This window comes from Mya arenaria, chromosome 6 (genome assembly GCF_026914265.1).
Source record: "Mya arenaria isolate MELC-2E11 chromosome 6, ASM2691426v1".
Lineage (NCBI taxonomy): Eukaryota > Metazoa > Mollusca > Bivalvia > Myida > Myidae > Mya > Mya arenaria.
Window position 1 is genome coordinate 73,312,111 of NC_069127.1, and position 20,224 is coordinate 73,332,334.

General features: G+C 35.7%; 2 protein-coding genes across 3 annotated transcripts; one reads left to right on the forward strand and one right to left on the reverse strand.

Moving 5' to 3' along the window:
- Nucleotides 1-2,151: 2,151 nt before the first annotated feature.
- LOC128238701 (chromatin assembly factor 1 p55 subunit) lies at nucleotides 2,152-13,072 on the forward strand. Of its 2 annotated transcripts, none has more exons than XM_052954860.1 (13): nucleotides 2,152-2,281; nucleotides 2,393-2,540; nucleotides 4,960-5,010; nucleotides 5,538-5,662; nucleotides 6,442-6,615; nucleotides 6,904-7,019; nucleotides 8,626-8,718; nucleotides 9,093-9,160; nucleotides 9,408-9,534; nucleotides 9,786-9,863; nucleotides 10,212-10,346; nucleotides 10,660-10,770; nucleotides 12,205-13,072. In XM_052954860.1, exons 1-13 carry the CDS (start codon nucleotides 2,263-2,265, stop codon nucleotides 12,271-12,273), a joined length of 1,314 nt encoding a protein of 437 aa, XP_052810820.1. In that variant the 5' UTR covers nucleotides 2,152-2,262; the 3' UTR covers nucleotides 12,274-13,072. The 2 variants fall into 2 exon arrangements, with proteins under 2 accessions (XP_052810820.1, XP_052810821.1); XM_052954861.1 differs by lacking the exon at nucleotides 5,538-5,662 and adding an exon at nucleotides 5,994-6,088.
- A 136-nt stretch (nucleotides 13,073-13,208) lies between these two features.
- Nucleotides 13,209-17,351, reverse strand: LOC128238702 (uncharacterized). Its single transcript, XM_052954862.1, has 5 exons — nucleotides 17,258-17,351; nucleotides 15,763-15,955; nucleotides 14,893-15,134; nucleotides 13,671-13,797; nucleotides 13,209-13,309 (listed from the first exon to the last, which is right to left on the reverse strand). Exons 1-5 carry the CDS (start codon nucleotides 17,316-17,318, stop codon nucleotides 13,237-13,239), a joined length of 696 nt encoding a protein of 231 aa, XP_052810822.1. The 5' UTR covers nucleotides 17,319-17,351; the 3' UTR covers nucleotides 13,209-13,236.
- Nucleotides 17,352-20,224: the final 2,873 nt, after the last annotated feature.

A 20,224-nucleotide genomic window follows, 5' to 3' on the forward strand; every position in this document is an offset into this window, starting at 1 on the left:
CAAACAACGTTCCTTCATTCAACGTTCAAACATCAAACAACGGCTCAACGTACAACTTTCAACGTCATAACGATCAAATTTCAACGGTTATCTGAAATTAACAGTGAACTTATATGTGATAATGGTTTACTATAGAAATGAAAGTTTAAAGCTGCACTCTCACAGATATACCGTTTTTACAAAAAGAAAATATATTTTCAACGGTCTTAGAAAAAGCAAAATTTTGCGTAAATATCTGCATACCAATGATATAAGATTGCTGACAAAAAATAGATCATAGATTTATATATTTTCGTTCGAAATTAATGTGTTATGGCTTAAACAGTTACTAACGGTTTAAGAAAAATGCATAAAACATCAATTTTTGAACTTAGATATAAAAATCTGCGATCTAATTTTTTGTCAGCATTCTTATATAACTGGTTACCATGGATTTTCGCAAATATTGGCTCGTTCCAAGACAAAAAATAAAAAAAAATAAAAACATTCAATCTGTGAGAGTGCAGCTTTAAAAAGAACAGGTATTAATAACTCATTAGCCATTAAATGATCTTTACGTCGGCACAAAAATAAGATATTGCTATATCAAAAGGAAAATGTCAATGAAAATTTCAAAGCAAGAATTTATCTTCATTTATTTCATTCAAAATGGGCAGCTGAATCTCAGGAAGGCAGATAACCTTTATGATTTAATCATTTATGAAATACAATTTTATTGGTGTTATCTTCTGTGTGTGTCAACGGTACGCACAAGCGGGCCTTAGTCACCGGTTATTTTGCAATAACAAACTGTAAATCGATATTTCTTTTAATTAATTGCAATTGATATACAAATACCTTCGTTTTAAGGGTTATACAGCCTGCTTACTGGTCTACCCCCCCCCCCCCCACCCACCCCCAAAAAAGCCTTTGAGTGCCAGTTGAGCGTTCGCCGCGATCAGGTGTGGACGGTCGCGGGTTAAATTCACGGCCGGGTCATACCGAGCTACGTTCAACATTGGTACCAGTTTCCTTCGGGCTAAGCATTTAAAGGATAGCACTTGAGAATTAATTATGTGTGATAGCGGCGGATCCGTAATCTAATGGTAACACACTTGACTGTCAATCAAGGAGTCGTTGGTTCGATTCCCCGCCGCACCACTAATTTATAATACTAATCGTCTCTGGGAAATACATAAAATGGGGGACTCGTGTGACAGTGCTAAAAATTACACTAGTGCACGTTAAAGAACCAGGGTACCTCTAACCAGGGTAACATTCTGTCTGTGCACTGATATGCTCAATAAACCATATATGACTAACAATCGCCGAATATGCCTTGCCCGAGTGCAAGTATTAATAATCTTACGCAACCACCCCATTGCAGGTCTCACGGCACATTTGGTACAGAATTACTCCTTTGGCGAATATCCCACCAGTGGGTTTGAGGCAAAATCTCCCCCTTTGCCTTCATTTTTTTACACTCGGGGATATGACGAGGTTTAGACATAATGCAGCCGCTATAGGGCGCATTAAGACCTAAATAAACCAAAGAACAACCTAGAAATCCATTGTGTTCGGTTTTGATGTAAATCCAGAAAAGTTATCCCCTGTGTATTAGTGCTTTACACCGATCATGTTAAAACAACAAGAGGTATATTCGCAAAAAGCTATATGGTCTCACCCCCGGACCTCCATAAAACTCAGTATTTTGTTTCAACTCAGATAATATCTAGCTGTGACTGGAAATTGAAGTCACTTCTGCATGTCATAAATAATAAAGCTGCATTTAAAACACTTGTGGTGCCGTCACGGCGGATGAAGCCTTAATGCAGCTTATCTTCATTAACATTTAAGTATTATGCAATAATGACTGATGATATTTTTTATTTACATGACGACAAGCTGTTTGCCATGTTGTCCAAAGTCAAGTTGTGTGTGTGTGTGTGTGTGTGTGTGTGTGTGTGTGTGTGTGTGTGTGCGTGCGTGCGTGCGTGCGTGCGTGCGTGCGTGCGTGCGTGCGCGCGCGTGTGTGTGATCTTACATTGACACTGGTAATTCATCATATCGTAAGAAGGTGGGTAACTGTGGTATTGAGCAAGTTTATTGTTCGAAGTTAAACCGGTTTAGCTCACTTTTAGTTAATCGATGTACGCGTCTTACGATAAAATCAAGCAGACCAATTGGCGGGAGAGCGCTCGTGAATAATTTTCATTGTTCCCGGAAAGAATTCTACCAATTGCATTGATATTGTAAATTGTATTTCATTGTAAACAAAACAGTATGACAGATAAAGACGGAGGTAAGTTTATTACGGTAGATTTTATTTAAAGCAATGCGTACTTACTGTATTATTTTGTTTTTATTTTTGTCGTTGTGTCTTACCCCACCCACCTTTCACTGAAAATTTCAGAAAGCTTTGATGACGCAGTTGAAGAGAGGGTTATAAATGAAGAGTACAAAATATGGAAGAAGAACACGCCATTTCTGTACGATCTGGTGATGACACATGCCCTTGAATGGCCAAGTCTCACTGCACAGTGGCTCCCGGATGTGACCAGGTAACCTCATTTGTTGTTGACTTCTGTTCAATTGCTTTACATAAGTATTAAGTCAGCACACTGGCTCATTCAACATTTTCTATTACTTAGCAAAAAATGTTGAGATAAGTTCTAAAATACTGCCACAATGCCATTTTGCAGAGACCATTTTTAATGCCATAACAATGGCTTCAGACATTTAGTTACTATTTGGTTGGGTATATTAGACTGGCCGGACCAATTCCAGACCAACAGAAATTTCCATACCAGTTCTGAAATCATATGGGAGTCATCTGAATTTTGTCTGGGTATAAAAATCTGGCCGGATCGAATCATTTCAGTATCAATTATTATAATAGCAACTAACATCTTATTAAATATTAATAATAAATATATAATATTATACATGTTTGGATCGAAACTAGTGTTTGAAAATCGAACTCCATTTGCTATCGATAAACAAATCAAATCTGACCAAGTAGTTTGATTTACTATCGGACAATAATCGAAGTTCATAATATCATTTAGGAATACATTCGTAGTATAATCTAGTCTAAAATAATAGACGTGTTATACGGGATTCTACGGTGTTTTAAAAATATTGAAATTGTTTTAAGTGAAGTATTTTATGGTTGAAATTGATCATAAAGAGTTATATTCATATTTTACCATGTAAGTGAAATGTTATTTTGCACCAAACAAGCATTTAATGCATTAAAACAAGTTGTTTACCTTTCCAATAAAATGAAAGTTGACACAGACAACAATTATGCGAAGGGGAACAACTCGATACAATCGTAATAGCTCGGCCTCCTCCGACAAAGCTTCGAGATAGACCTCGTTATACAATCGTAACAACTCGGCCATGGCCGAAATGTTCCGAGCGATTTAAAACTGTGCCCTGAAGCCTTGCAGGTGCCCTTCATGTATATATCGTTATGTTTTGACAGAATGAAATGAAGAAAAGTCGTCAAACTCATAATTATAAGTTGGATATTTATTTTTTTGTGTACGGAACTAATATAAAATAACATTATCTGGTAATATTTCTTGTTTTTATGATATTTTATAGACGCTATATGCTTTAACCCGGAATCCTGATCGGAACAACTACCCACTTTTGATACTAAACAATTTGTACGTGAAGGATTTGCCATATCAAAAATCTAAAAAAAATCCGTCAACGTACAATTATTTGGACTAAATATAATCATGATCATTTAAATGGTTCAACCTGGAATCAGTACATGTGATGCTATAGTCATGTTTTTGCAACAGTACTGTAAATTTTCATAACCTTTTTCTGTTTTTAATAACTTAACAAAAAAACACAACAACAAAACACATACTTAATAATTGCACATCAATCAAGTAAGTTACCATAGCATTTTATCCATGTAATATTAAATATTTATTAACCAGCTTCACAGTCATTTTATAACCTGTTATATTGAAGATGTCATTAAAATATCTTAATTTCATAAAACTTTTACAAAAAAGTAAAATTGTTAACAAACGATACCAAAAAAGGTTTCAAAAACAGAATGCATCAAGCCGGGATCCCCGGTATTTGCAGGTAAGACCGGACCAACTACACAATAGAGGCAGATTATTAAGGTTTTATGAAATATATAAATAATTAATTACAATTTTGGAAATTTGTAAGTTTTTAACCAAAAATGTTTGCATTCACCGCATTTGTGTAAGAGAGTAACCTCTCTTTTTGAAAATGTACTTGACGAGAATTTATCGGAAAGAATTTTGGACAACCACTATCAATTCTCTTTTATACCCAACCTTCAATTCTAAGAGTTTCATTTGACACTGTGGTGTTGTTGCTTAAATGAGTTAAAGCTACGAATGCAAATACAGTCGAAACCCTTTGGCTCGAACTCCAAGGGACCGAAAAAAATACCTCGAGCCTCGGAAATTTCGAGCCAAGCGGAAAGACTTAGCTTTAGCTTAAAGAAAGCGGTCCTTTACATCTAGTTTGAGCCAACAAGGAATTGGAGCCAAGCGAGTTAGAGCCAACAGGGTTCGACTGTAGCTAGTCAAATCAATGCAAACTGTATGTATTGTTTGTGTGGTAATCAGAGCGCTTCTACCTTAGTTGATATCAATTCATATGTAAAAGAATGCATCAAGTTACTGATACTGGCAGATGGTTTTTCTTTGATTCACAGATTCAGTTGTACTGGATTTGAAATGCATTCTTGGGTGAAGAAAAAACTATCTTTCAGTTCTTCAAAACCAAATGCCAAATTTAATAGCAAACAGTATTAATAAAATTATTATTTTGTTGAGCTTTCAAAAATAAAATGTGGGAGAAAAAATGAAAGAAAGGACAAAGCTTATAACAAAAGAAATCTGATTGAAACCTAGAGCTGTTAAAATTTGTTAAATTCAAGTTTTATGAATAATTTACTTTTGTTTCTTTCAGACCTGAAGGAAAAGATTATTCATTACACAGACTGATTTTGGGAACACATACGTGAGTATTATATTGAATAGTTAATAATTATCTGTTGTTGTTTTCGAAGCATATCAGTAATATGTTGAGTTGCAAGTCTTTCACAATCAATGAAAAGAAATGCTATTAAAAATGAAAGTAGTTTTTTAAAGGGACTTAGTAAGATCTCAATATTTATTAATATGGGTGATCTGTGTTGATGAAGTGATTTTCGAAGCATATTCATTATTTATTTTGGTTCTGCTTTCAACAGGTCAAATAGGCAATAATAAGTCTCATAGGGATCAGCACACTGCTTTGATGGTCAAAGAATCAAGTGGCATTAATTCAAGATGGTTGACATTGTTTATTCATTACAGCCATTTGAATGGAAACTATTTTTTACGATGAAGGTGTAGCAGATTGCTTCCCCTCAAGATTTCAAAGAAAACAAATCATGAAATATTCTAAAACTAACAGTTTGCATGGGCTACTTAACTTTGTGGTTGTGGGATTGTCATTTATTCAGAAAAAGAAATTGAGGGGAGGTAATTTTGCTATACTTTCAGTGTGACGCTGCCAAGTTCAGAGACATTTGGCCAAGCAGAACAAAACCATCTTCTCATTTGCAACATTAAGCTGCCTGGTCCTAATTCACAGACTGAGGAGTCCAATTACCCGGAGAATCGTGGAGGTATTCTTGCTGTGGACAGTCCTTGCTTGCGGCTGCCTGTCGTTACTAACCTAGCTTAGAAGGCTTTGATATGATTTAGTGTTTCCAACCATGTTTATGAACAAAAGATTTTGTAATTATTTTTTGGCGAAATTCAAGTGCCAAAAAGTGAATTGTACTTTTCAAAGTTCAGTCTTTGTTTTTGGAGTGAGAACTTCATAGATAGTAAAAATAATGATTGGATGCAGTAAGTTTACCATATCAAAGCCTTCATGTCTTGTCAGAGAAACAAGATTAACAATTTGTGACAATGGTCAAGTATTTACTGAGATGAGGTACTGTTAAAATGCAGGTCTGAGGAGCAAAATCATTTGCTGATAGCAAGCGTGCAGCTGCCAAATGATTACACACAATTTGATGCCTCTCATTATGATGGGGAGAAAGGTGGTAAGTGTAGTATCTATTAGTGCACATGTCACCAGTAACATTGTAACCACAAATTGTGTGGGAGAAAATGACACATTTGAAGCTACAGTTTTGGTCTCAGAAGTTCGTAATCTGTGTTGTGAAAATTGCATTTAGACTATTGTGCTCTGTGAATATTTTACTGTTGTCAATTCATTTTTTTTTTTAACTTTTCCATTTAGATGCGAAAATAATTTATTCTTCCAATGTTGATATTTCATTACAAAATTATTTTGATTTTCATTTATAACTAATTGTTTGCGCTACTTTTATGCGACATTAAATTGCGTTTTAATAATGGCCAATTACATGATTGAGTTAATTGTATGTTGCAGAATTTGGTGGGTTTGGCAGTGTGAGTGGGAAGATAGAAATAGAGATCAAGATAAACCATGAAGGCGAGGTAAATCGGGCTCGTTTCATGCCCCAGAACCCCTGTATTATTGCCACCAAGACGCCCTCCAGCGATGTGCTCGTGTTCGACTACACTAAACACCCATCAAAACCAGGTAAGTTGGTGTAATTTATATTAAGTTTCTTTTACAATATTCGTGATACAATGAATGACATCATTGTCGATCCTCAGTCTCTTGAATTAATAAACAAACAAAAAACATTGTCTTTCTACAGTGTGTTGATTTCCTTTTGAAATGCCTCTGATCCATGCATATTTTGATTTGATGCACCGTAATTTGGGAACAAAATCAAATTTTGTTTTAATTTAAAGCCTCCAAAAGTAACTTATTTTTGTTTAAAATAAGTATGGTGTGGTATGGAAATGTACTAAAATGTTCCAGATCCGAGTGGAGAATGCCAGCCGGAGCTGCGACTGAAGGGCCACCAGAAGGAAGGCTATGGCTTGTCATGGAACCCAAACATGAATGGCCACCTTCTCAGTGCTTCTGATGACCATGTATGTGCTCATAGTTTACCCAAATGGAATTTTTCTTTCCCTGACTAACATGGTCACTTTCTCAGTGCTTATGATGGCAATATTTCATGACAGAAATAAATTCTAGAACATAAAATCCTAGTGCATATCTAAGATAAATACCTGAAAACATCAAAACAAGTATCAGTATGGTGAAAAAACAGCTCAAGCTTGCAATGAAGAGAGTATAATTCTTGAAGTCTTTTGCGTATCTGTCAGTCAGTAATGCACCAATCTACAAAATGTCTATAGATTGCTTACATTTTATATGCTTACTTTTGGATATTCAGGGTTCCCCCTGGGTTCTAAAAAGTTGTCGCCACTTTTTCGCGGGGGGTTAAGGGGGTGGGTCATGGGGTTTAAGCATTTTAAGAGCCTTAAATTGCATTTAATTAGCACATTGTCGTGCAAATCATAACATTTTGTTGTACATGAAGCACAAGATATTAATAGCAAATTGTTATTCTGTTGACAAAATTCATTGTATATGGACTAGTATATAAATAAAAAAATATTGCAAAAAATGTGACATAAACATCAATATGTTGATTTCAGTCTAATGCCTGCATACAATAAAAGAATACATTTGTGAAGTTATGAGATAAATTTAGAATAAATGGAAACTCAAAGAAATATACATTGTCAAACTAGGGCCATAACTTTCCTAATAGAAATTTGTCTACCTACTCTTTACTCCAGCCAACATATTAGAAGCCTTATCAAATGGGGTTTAATCCTATTTATTTGATTTCTGTTAATCTTTTTGACACTGTTTGAACTCTTAGAATGCTGCATTTATAGCAATTACAAATTGCGACAAAACCGAAAGCAAGTCTATTTTTAGCGCGTAAACGTCATTACGAAATTTGCATATCAAGTGACTTTCCGACAACATAAAATTCTACAATTTGCATATTTAAAACTAACACGATAATTACGCAACAACAAGGCTGTTGAGCTAAATATTAAAATTGTTTGCTAATAAGAGACATAACAGTTAAAGGATGTCATTGTTTATCCGTGAAAGCAATAAAATTCTGCAATAATTAGCGAGGTGTTGACTGGGCCGTGACTGCTTGCTTTAATTATCGGATTAATTTTTGTTGTCGCACCAGCAGATGCGCTTGATTTATGACAGTGACAGAATCGATTATCATGCAGGCCGCATGGTCACCACTTACGTCATTTTAAGAAAATATTTTAGAAAAAAATCGTTGTCGCCATAAATTCGCCAAATTTGAAAAGTTGTCGCCACTTTTGCGATTTTGTCGCAAATGGCGACAATGGCGATCGCCAGCGGGAACCCTGATATTAAAGCACAGATATATAGACACATATGATATTGTCATTTTATTGAAAAGTATCAATATGCTCTGAAAATAACAATGCCTAACTAAATGTGTTATTCTTCTGCGTACACTAGGGGCTTGTTTTAAAAAAATATATTTTTGATTAATAAAAATAATTTTAAGGTCTGTGTATTTATGCACCAGTTATCAAGATCTTTATCTTAATGATTTCCTAAAACATATATGGTGTGTTATGTTGACATATAATTTCCTAATCCAATTATATGCTCTTGTTTCAGACCATTTGTCTTTGGGATATCAACACAACCCCAAAAGAACACAGAGTTGTGGATGCATTCACCATATTCATGGGACACACTTCAGTTGTAGAGGTAACGTTTTAATTTGGGGATGAGTATGGTTTGCAGACACTTTGGATCATTCTCTTCCAAGCGTGAACCCTGGAAGGTGGCTCACAAAATGAATTTCTTTTAGTAACTGAAAAGGTACATTTGTTATAGGCTCAGAAAAGTATTTGGCCAGTCCAGGATCGATCCCGGTACCCACTGCTTGCAAATAAGACCGGCCAGGACAGACCTGCATTGTCAGTACAGTTGATACCAAGCTTAATATCCCATTGGCCAGTAAAAATACTTTAAGCCTCGCAAATATTAAGACTTTGAACATTGGATATTTATCATATATAATTTGTGTTTCTAAATCTTGAGTGTACTAGTTGTTTAGATCTGTTTACTTGTGTTTCAAGGATGTTGCCTGGCATCTTCTGCATGAAAGCCTGTTTGGTTCTGTGGCAGATGATCAAAAGTTAATGATGTAAGTACTTGAGTTCAATTATATAGAAATTGATATTGCATATGATATGAAAACATAATCAATAGTAGACTACATTCATTTAAAATTGCTAGCTATTTGGCTTTGAAGGATGCATAAACATGATGTAATATACATCTAAAAGTAACAAAGAGTCCCATGTCTTGTATATTCATAGCTATATATATTTACAGTAAATGTATCACGTGTCAATTGCCTGCTCGATACATCCTCTTTGATTCATTTACAGCTGGGACACCCGGTCTAACAATGTCAACAAACCGAGTCACACAGTGGATGCCCACACGGCCGAGGTCAACTGCCTCTCCTTTAACCCTTACAGCGAGTTCATTCTGGCTACAGGCTCTGCAGACAAGGTCAGTGGTTATTGTATTGCTTGTTTTAGTCATCCTTTAAAACTGGGGCCATTGTGTTGAATCATTATGACTTTTAAGGGTAATTTGATATGTAACAAAAATCGGCTTTAACCTCTCTGCTGTAACCTCTCTTGTAGTAAAGAATAAAAATTGAGCAATTGTTTTGATCTTGGTTTGCTGCTGAATGTAATATAGTTCATGTGGTTCTCATGTTGTGCAAGTAGTGTCCTAACTATCATTTCTTTCTTCAGACTGTTGCCCTGTGGGACTTGAGAAACTTGAAGCTAAAACTGCACTCCTTTGAATCTCATAAGGACGAGATCTTCCAGGTATGATATAAACAAATGGTTGTATGAACAAAGAAATGTTGGCTGACAAATTTCAAAATTGGCTGTCATATCACATATGTCAAATAATAACACTTGAATAAGAATTGGGACATATTTGTAGCATGTCACTGGATGTATTCAGATGTTACAATAGCTCTGTTGGAACGATTAAAAATATGGCTATATGCAAGAACTTGTCCATATCCAATATGTTAAAAAATAAAAAAGCAGAGTGAGTGTAACTAAATTGTTCATACTCAGCATGGGGTTAAAGTACTCCTTTTAAAATGCCTAGTAATGATAGTTTTGATCTTATATAATGCATGAGTATGTTGTTTGTGTTTGCAGGTGCAGTGGTCGCCCCACAATGAGACTATCCTAGCATCCAGTGGCACAGATAGGCGACTGCATGTGTGGGACTTGAGCAAGATAGGGGAGGAACAGTCGGCAGAAGATGCTGAGGACGGACCACCAGAACTCCTGGTATGCATATTGGGACTGACCTTTACCTCGAGTGGCGGAAGTGGCCATAAACATTGCAGTATTCATATGGGCGATTATAGTTCACATTTTTGTCTTCCATATAAAAGCTCTTCTTGTCTGAATTGACTTCACTCAAACTTATTTGAAAGTACTGACAATATAAACAAAGTATGTGTAAATGTCAAAATGTATGTTGGATTATTTCGCAAATAGTAATCTTTTTACTTTGATTGGTTAATTTTCTCCATTGAAAAAAGGTGCCATAAAAAATTAAAGAAAAAATTATATCATACATGATACCTTTTTATTCCAGTTTATCCATGGCGGTCACACGGCCAAAATATCTGACTTCACTTGGAACCCTAACGAGCCATGGGTGATCTGTTCTGTCTCCGAGGACAACATCATGCAAGTCTGGCAGATGGTCAGTATCAATAACATGCTCCCTGGTCTGTGTTTACTTGAAGTGGCTTCCATGATTCTTGTTTTAGCCTTTTGATTTTTGGCACGCTGTACAGAGTTGAGGGTAACTGCCCTTTGTAAGCCTACGATGAAAGCAATCTGGCCCATTACTTTGATTTGTGTCAGACCAATACTTCATCTTTTAAAATGAAAACTTTCAAATACTGTTAAAGCAATTTATACCTCAAAGTTTGAGGTAAAGATTGCTTGTAACATTATTTGAATGATTTTTAAGTTTTCATTATCTTCTTGAGGAAAAGATTGTTTGATATGCGATAAATTGAACGAGTTTGTATGTTCAGACAGTGGGTTTGTCGAGTTTCAATTTGGTTTTGTCTTGGGTTCCCTTGGAGCATTGTGACTAAATGATGGCGAATAGAGCTTGCTATTTGTACACATTCTTACCAAATGGCCTTGACAAGTCAGTGATATACATGAGAAAAGTGATGAAACTTTTTAATTGCGAACATTTTTGCTATGAAATAAAACCTAACCTGGTAATTTTCAATGTTTGAAATATCTGATTGTTACTAGAATTGCTACATGAAAGCACACACCAGCGGTATACTTTTAGACTATTTTTTCCAATTCTTTGCCTGTTTTAAGTAGTGGTGATATCCTAAATGATCTTGGTCTGATTTTGAGTGTTCAATTCCAGACTTGCCTCAATGCAGTAGTACAGTATTAGGCCTAAAAAAAAATACATTTGGTTCGGGTTACCCGACCCTACCTACGGAATAGGCGCTGACCCTACCGTTTTTAGTCAGTTTGAAAAAAAAAACCTGAATTTTTTTTATTTATTTTTTAATTGCTTTTCAATATGTAGTTTAAAACCTTAAATGCTTATACAGAAGATTACTTTAACACCATTCTCCAATGATGAAAATAACATTCTTATATAAAGCCTAATAAAAAGCCTGCCTACCCTACCTATTTTTGAAAAGGATGTAACCCTAACCAAACAATTTTTTTTTAGGCCTTATAAACAAGTGAAACTAAATTGCATTTAGTAATAATTTAATGGAACCTACATGTACAAGCCTAGTCTTAAATAGCCAAAGTTGAGCCAAGATCTTGGTCAAAGGCAAAGGATTAAGGACAATCAATGAATACACAGTGACATACAATGCAAGATAGCAGACACATTACACATATATTTATTATTAAAATTTTGTTATTAGGTAAATGTTAGGTAACTTCTCTGGCACAGTCAGTGAAAACTTTGTAAGAATTTGCTGGGGTTTTAACCTGGTTTAAGAGTGCTCAACTTCACTTGCCCCCAAATATATCAATATACATGTACATACTCTATGCTTTATGAACGGGTCTGTGGGTCTCCTCTGGGAGGCGCGGGGACCCTTTTGTGCTATATTTAACATTCAATGTTCAATTTCAGGCTGAGAACATTTACAATGATGAAGAACCAGATGCGCCTGCCAGTGAACTGGAACAACAGACCTCATGAATGTGAACGTGAAAACAGACTTGCCCCCCCACACTGTGGGCTGATGACTAGCTAGTATGGCCTGGCTTAACAGCCAATGTATGACAAATTTGAAATCGTTAAGTCAACAAAACTAGACCTTTGTTAAGTATTTGGTTTACACAGTCTCAAATGGAAATCTATATAGATTCATTAGATTTGATTTCAGACATACATTGTAGTTTGGGAGGGTCGTAACTATTGTTGGCAAAACTGGTGGCCCAATCCCTTTGCATGCTTGATTTTATTATGACAGTTTCAATATTGTGTCGATCTTTGCAGTGATATTCTCATTGTCAATTGTGTTCTCATGCAATAAAACATCATTAAATTCACATGTAGTCCATGACAAATCAAATGGTTTTGGAACAATTATTTTAGAATTTGTCATACACTGGTTGATATGCAGGGCCCATTTTGTACATTATACTCAATCATGTGAAACTGTGGATCAAGTGCTTACTAATTACTATTGTTTAATGCACGTATTTGCCAAGATGTCAGTGTTTCATTAACTTATGTGTGTTAGTGTTCCACTAAATTAATTCTGGTGCAGTAGTAATTTAATATGGATTTACAAGTCATGAAAGGCAATCTTAGAGACAAGTACCGTGGTAAAAACATGAAATGTTGAATTTTTAACTTCAGTATTCATTAAATGTCTTGATTCTTTGTTATTCATTTAATCGTAGTTTGATTGCTGTTGTAATGACCATTTGCTTAAGATAATATTGTAACATAATTGTAAAACAATGCTGTCTTTAATAAAGATGTAAATGTATATTTTCTTGGTGCTCTAGAAGTGAAACGAAATGATGAAATGTCAAGAACTTCAACTATTAATGTAAACAAATTTGAGATAAATGTACTATATTCAGTATATTGCGATGTTTAATCATAAAGAATGTATGAAGTCCCAAGGTTTGAACAGTTTTAATGTTTCTTCTATATGGTACAGTTAGACGGGTCCACAATTGTTAGGGTGTGGTCATGGCATTTCGCCTTGGAAAGCTCACAACTGAAATGTATAAAAATGTATATATTTCTATGCCAAGCAATTCTTTTTGTATTTTAATATTAAGGCAATCTTTTTGTTATAGAAATGCTACAATCCATCATTAATCGCTAGTCAGCACAATTATAGTTATATGTACATGTACTACAAAAGCTATTCTATCCGTCTCGCACACATTCATGAAGTCGAGACAATAATGTTAGTTGCAGTAGTCGCATAGTTGGATTTAAATATAGTCAGAATTCAACACGAATAAAACGAGAACGACCTACTTGTTAGGGTACAGGTTTCCGTCTGAGCCACAGATAATGTGGAAGTCCTCGGTGTGACAGAATTCAACACAAATAAAACGAGAACGACCTACTTATTAGGGTACAGGTTTCCGTCTGAGCCACAGATAATGTGGAAGTCCTCGGTGTGACATTGTACTGTGTAGACGTTCATGCAGAAAACATTCTGCATGATGCTGTAGAAGGGGTCGGTGGTGGTGCCTGGTGAATAATAAGTGCTGTTCAGAATCCTTTACTGAATTGGGTTATTCACCATCATGTTAAAGTTTAACTGTTAAAATATAAAATTGCTAAAACTAGAGGAAGAAATGTATTTCTTTGTATAACATTTCACACATGCATACCATTCGCGTAGTTTCCTGATGCAAAACAGTTCTACGCTTTATTCCGAAACAGTTTCTAATAGTTATTAAAATAGAACTACTGGTACTAGTGTGACACCTGTTTCGAAGGTACTGCAACTTCATATATTGTGTTAACTACTAGTGCTAGTCTGATACCTGCCTCAGAGATATTACATTACAACATATGTGATAACTACTAGTGCTAGTCTGATACCTGCCTCAGAGATATTACATTACAACATATGTGATAACTACTAGTGCTAGTCAGATACCTGCCTCAGAGATATTACATTACAACATATGTGATAACTACTAGTGCTAGTCTGATACCTGCCTCAGAGATATTACATTACAACATATGTGATAACTACTAGTGCTAGTCTGATACCTGCCTCAGAGATATTACATTACAACATATGTGATAACTACTAGTGCTAGTCAGATACCTGCCTCAGAGATATTACATTACAACATATGTGATAACTACTAGTGCTAGTCTGATACCTGCCTCAGAGATATTACATTACAACATATGTGATAACTACTAGTGCTAGTCTGATACCTGCCTCAGAGATATTACATTACAACATATGTGATAACTACTAGTGCTAGTCAGATACCTGCCTCAGAGATATTACATTACAACATATGTGATAACTACTAGTGCTAGTCCGATGTCTGCCTCGAAGGTACTCCAACTTAATACATATGTGTTAACTACTAGTGCTAGTCCGATACCTGCCTCGAAGGTACTCCAACTTGATACATATGTGTTAACTACTAGTGCTAGTCCACTGCAACTTGATACATATGTGTTTACTACTAGTGCTAGTCTGATACCTGCCTCAAGATAATGTTACTTGAAACATTGTTTTTCTTGTTTTCCATGTATATTTACTACGAATAGTACTAGTATACAGATAATGACAATTTAATATTTTGCAAAACAGACCAATGGTCGTTGTAGTAGTCTGTGTTGTGGTACCGCCATCTGCACCAGTGGTCGAGGAGTCAGTCGAAGTCGTCACGCCTCCAACGGTCGTAGCCGTGGTCGTAACGTCAGTGGGAACCCAGTTTTCGGTTGTGATGACGGCCGTGGTGGGTGGGGCGATTGTTGCACAGGGTCCATGGTTCGCCACCTTGAGCTTGTGGCTCGAATGAAGAAACTCGCACCGCTTGTGGGCGAAGTGGCAACTGCGCAAAACAAGAAGTATTCAGTTGAATATAGACAAACCCGTAGGGAACACGTACTTAGGTAGTCGAATTCAGTGGTAGCAACACCATGTGGGCGTAAGAACATGTTCTTAAGGTAAGGGAGAATACTAGTCCAAATAAGTGTACGTTGACGGATTTTTTTTAATATGGCAAATCGTTAGGGATAAGATGAATCCTGTATAACACGTCTATTATTTTAGACTAAGGAGAATACATTTTATTTTTTTAACTGAAAATGGCTTAACCCTTTTTAACATGCCACTGAATTAAGACCTGGCCATGTTCATGATAAGATTTACAGTTTAGTTCAAAGAGTTTTTAATATTGCACGGCTGTAAATGCCATCTAGCATGTAGATTGTGAATTTATTAGAAAAAAACCCCACTTCTGATTATAAAAACCAAGTCTCAGTAGAAATTATCCCGATATTTAGAAATCAGTTAAATATGGTTCTTCCACACAAAAGCACATGTAACACTGACTACTTCTACAGGCATTCGTTATGACATACGTTAGATTGGAACTCGTATTTGTTTGTAAAACAAACATCTTTAGAGAACAAATGTATCGATGCCGTTAGTGAGAAACATATCTGGGTCATACTAACTGGTCTGGGTACTCGTGTCCGTCCGAGCCGCAGATGATCTCGTCGTTTGGTGTCACGTGATGGCCGCAGTCGATGAGGAGGATCTCGAGACACAGGTCGTCGTTGTAGTGCATGTGTAAGTTCAATATGCCGCCCTCGGCCTCCTCGTGACCTGGAACCGTGCAGTGATGACCATGACACGCACGGGCAGCCGCTAAAAAAAACAGGGTTGGTATTCATTACTGGTCTTAGTGGAACAATGTAGCTAATCGGATTACTATTTTCGATTGATATTATTAACTGACCTGATAGAGTTAATAATAAAGTCAATGATGTACAGGTAATTTAAATTAAATGCTATTCAACACATTCTATATAGTTTATAACGATTATAACTAGTTCTTTTGTTTTTGCTATTTCAGATTCAACCTGTTCTTATCTTATGTTCTTATCCTGCACTGGCTCGGGCGTTATCGAATATGCAAGTCGTCACAATGTGCATATGTGTGCAAAATTGCCATGTTCGACCTACATGTTTAGCGATCGTGACTCGAAAAACGGGCCACTTTCAAAAACTGTATATTATGTTTTCTAATATTCTGACAGTATTCAGACTGTACGATAATCCAAATTTGATTTCGATGCAGCCTTTCAACGATTCTCTTTTTCTCTTTAAGTAATGTAATAAATAGATAACTGCCAACAGTTAATTGTTTTTAAATGTAATAGTATTCAAAACTATATTTTTTCCCAAAGGGATGGCAGTTTCTTTACTATGTATCTGCCTTACATTAAGTTAGTATACATTTTTAATCAGAGGGATAAGTAGATTTAAAATTTTAAAAGCAATAGACAAAATAAAATCTCGAACATAAAAACAAGGATATAATTGTGTTTTTATTGAAATATATTCAGATGCAAATACGTCGCATTAAAGGGGCTGGCTCATGTTTAATAAAATGCGCTCTCTTATTATGACGAAAAAAAGTGTGGCAAATCATAAGGATTGTTAAAACTAAGATAGTGACGGCTGAAACCTATAAACAAATGTTGATATATGCCCAAATATTGTGTTACGCTTTATGACAAAAGGCTTAAAGGTTAAATCATCCCTCAGGTCATGTAAGAGTCCACATGGGTGAGTGGTTTGTTGTCTGTTTTCTATTTTTACTTGACTACAGGCATGGATTCGCTCCCCGCTAAAACCGGTTGTTTTTAAAAAGTTAATTGTATTATTTTTAACTTCGGTATCAAAGAGTATAAAAGTTTTATCTATAAACGTGAACAAGCTCCTTTACAATGAAAAAAAGTAAACACATTTACTTCTTTTCTAGTTATCACATGGATCAATGCGATTGGGTTGGTCGAGCACCGTACGTTTTCTTGGTCTTTCAAACATTACAACATTTAAAACCTGTCCTCTGGTCTCTTGCATGAGAAATGGACTCAAGCCGGTTTTTAGCTTTAATAAATAAGTATAAACTTAATCAATTCTTTGAAAAGCCAAGTATAGTACCTGCATTCACTAGTTCCAGATTTAAAAACAGGAGCAAAACTATCCCACAAGGAAAATGCATTTTGACACACTGTGCACTTCCGTCTCTTAGAGTAGTTTAAGTCTAAGTGTTATCTAAATAATTTCGTGACTTAATATGTACTACTTACATGTCAATTTTGGAATCATGCAGTATGATTATTTAGATGCATCGTTTCCAAAAAAAAGAGGCACTCACATTTAATGTCGGTGATGGTCGAACGTTTTGAAGGAAGATCATGAAATTAATTGTTGTCTTAATTAGCAATACTTGTAATGGAAAGTAAAAACTCTTCTAAATGAGCCCTTGTATACATTTCTTATATGTGAATGTGAATACTAGTATGCGATTTGTTGGTTTGATCTTGGCAAACGCGACATTAGCTGACGCGGCTTGCCAAGACCATACCAACGGTGACTGCATCGAGCTCGTGGTTCGAGGCATGCGCGAGCTATATAATATAGTCTCTGAAACTCGCCCGGATCAACTGGACTCAGTAGATCAGAGGTCAAGGTTTCATGATTCGGAGGATGTGCGAACACATATTGGTAAATGTGACCCTGAAGAAAGCTCAAGTTCTTTTTATCCAGTAGCTTTTCCTCCGACGATACCTTTAGATTTTTGAGTCAGTGGCTAAATCATTTGCGAAAATTGATATGCAAAAACGTGGGGCTAGTAACACATGGACAGTTAATATTGGTAATAAATGTTAATCTTGATAATAACATGTAAATGTTAAAACAGATGAAAAAAAACACGTTTTTACGTTCATAAATGTGCTTTTATTATTGATGCTATTTCGCTTTCTTCTATATACAATATCTATAATTGAAAATAATATCAAACTTAACCTTTTCTCTTTATTTCACTGCGTTCAAGTAAAGGCTAACAGTCGCTCACGTTAGCAAACGGTTGCGTAAGGTTTCTGTCGGCAGAGCTATACAAATCACATGGACATACATGTACATGTAACTGTTGCTGACAGGGTATAAATACAGATGACGAAAACTGAAGAAGAGCAGATTTACTTCAGAATCCTTGGACCCTCATGCCAGTTGACAAATCTGGGCCTTTATAAATTGTATACGGACCCCACAAAAAACAACTTCTGTTTAATGTAAACTAAAAGTGCAAAGTGGGGCTCATTGTAATGTTAATACTCAGCAAAAGTTTATTTTGAACGTCCCAGGGATGGATAGCAAGTTGGAAACGGGGTCCCTGCGTCAGGAAAATCTCTGGTTCAAAAACATGCATCATCAGAAGGGCAGCGCAGAGAAAGGAAAAACCACATATCCCAACACTTAGCCGACCTACGGCCAACGTTGGTTAATCGTAATATTTTATGTGGGCAACCCGTGTTACAACGCCGACATTTTGGCGTTAGATCCGATGGGTAAGATGACGTTGAGCCAATATTATCATAGTCATTTCATCTGTTAGGCAAACGTTGGTCGAACTGCGACATGATATCTGAGAACGATGGCATGATTGCTTCCATAGCGTTAAATAAATAGAGCCTAGCGCACACACTATAGGCCAGTTTAGTTTTTAAAAGGGTAAAGAGGCAACCTTTTGTAAAAAATACTTCAAGTATATGAGGGAATAACTAAAACCAACGGAACGATAAAACTTACAGACCTTTATGTTGTCACCAGTTCTTGAGAGTTAGGCAAGTTCCAGACAATCAGTTTCCGATTTTCATTCAGAACTTTTATATTTTACAGAACATATAGTCCATCCTATGCGGAGCTACAGGCCCTGTTTTTTTTTTTAAATTATACTCGTATAATCCTATGCAAAGGAACAGTTTGTTCCTTGCCTCGCACAACAGGGCTCGGTTGATTTTCAGTTAAAATTATGCATATGCTGTATAAACTGAGTATATAACCAGCCTTACGGAAACTCTCACTGAATCTTGATATGTTACATTTGGTTTGAGAAATAAGCTACCATTATACACTTGATCCGATTGGGATAAAGAATTGGTGATTAATTGGAATTTGAGGGAGCGTAGCCGTTTCCGTTACGTCATTAAGTTAACACATTACGGGGCGATACTATTTCCCGGTCTCTCCTCGTAAAATCCGGTCTCAAACGGTCTCATAATTACCGGTTCATAACTTATGGCCCGAGGCGACGGATTGTGTTGCCGATGTTTGTTAAACTAATTTTACAATCTTATTTGCTTTTATATGTAACAAAAAAGAATAAGATATATAAACATTATGTCTTAATTTATGCAATTTGTTATAGGCCTAAACTATTTATGCAATTTGTTAAAGGTGTAGAGAAAGATGCGATGGCAATAAAAATGTTCATATTTTTTAATAAAGGAATAAGGACGGCTAGAGTATGAAGAAACTTAGAATTGCACCTTTTAAAATATGTTTTTTCAAGTTGGTTTATTGTTTTTTCTCTTCTGTTTAAAAACAAACACACATAATATTGTTTAAGCAGTCCAGCTATGAGTGTGCACGGTTCTCTTTGAAGCATTGTGTAAAATTAATGATTACAATTGAAAACGTTACCATGGTTGCATATCCGACCCATGCATGTCGTTACGATAAGATATGTTTATTGCGTAAAACATTATACAGTGTTCATAGCATGTAAACAAGTAAATCAATGAATGGTGAAAAGTACACAAGATCTACAACTAGATGAAAGAGTGTTTATTTGAAGTTGCGCCATTCTTAAGTAAGAACAACATTACGTCTCCATTTTTCGTATATATTTTCAGTGCTATTCCCTTACATTGAATAAATTCGAATACCTTCGTCATTATTACACAACTTTAGCAGAATATATTTTATTTGTCAACTTTAAGTTTGCAATAAATCTCTAACTGTTTAAGAAATCTGACGCTGATTATTTTTGAATTTGGTTATATGTTATTATCGTATTATTTCTTAACTTTACTAGACCCTTTGCATAACAATCATTTATTA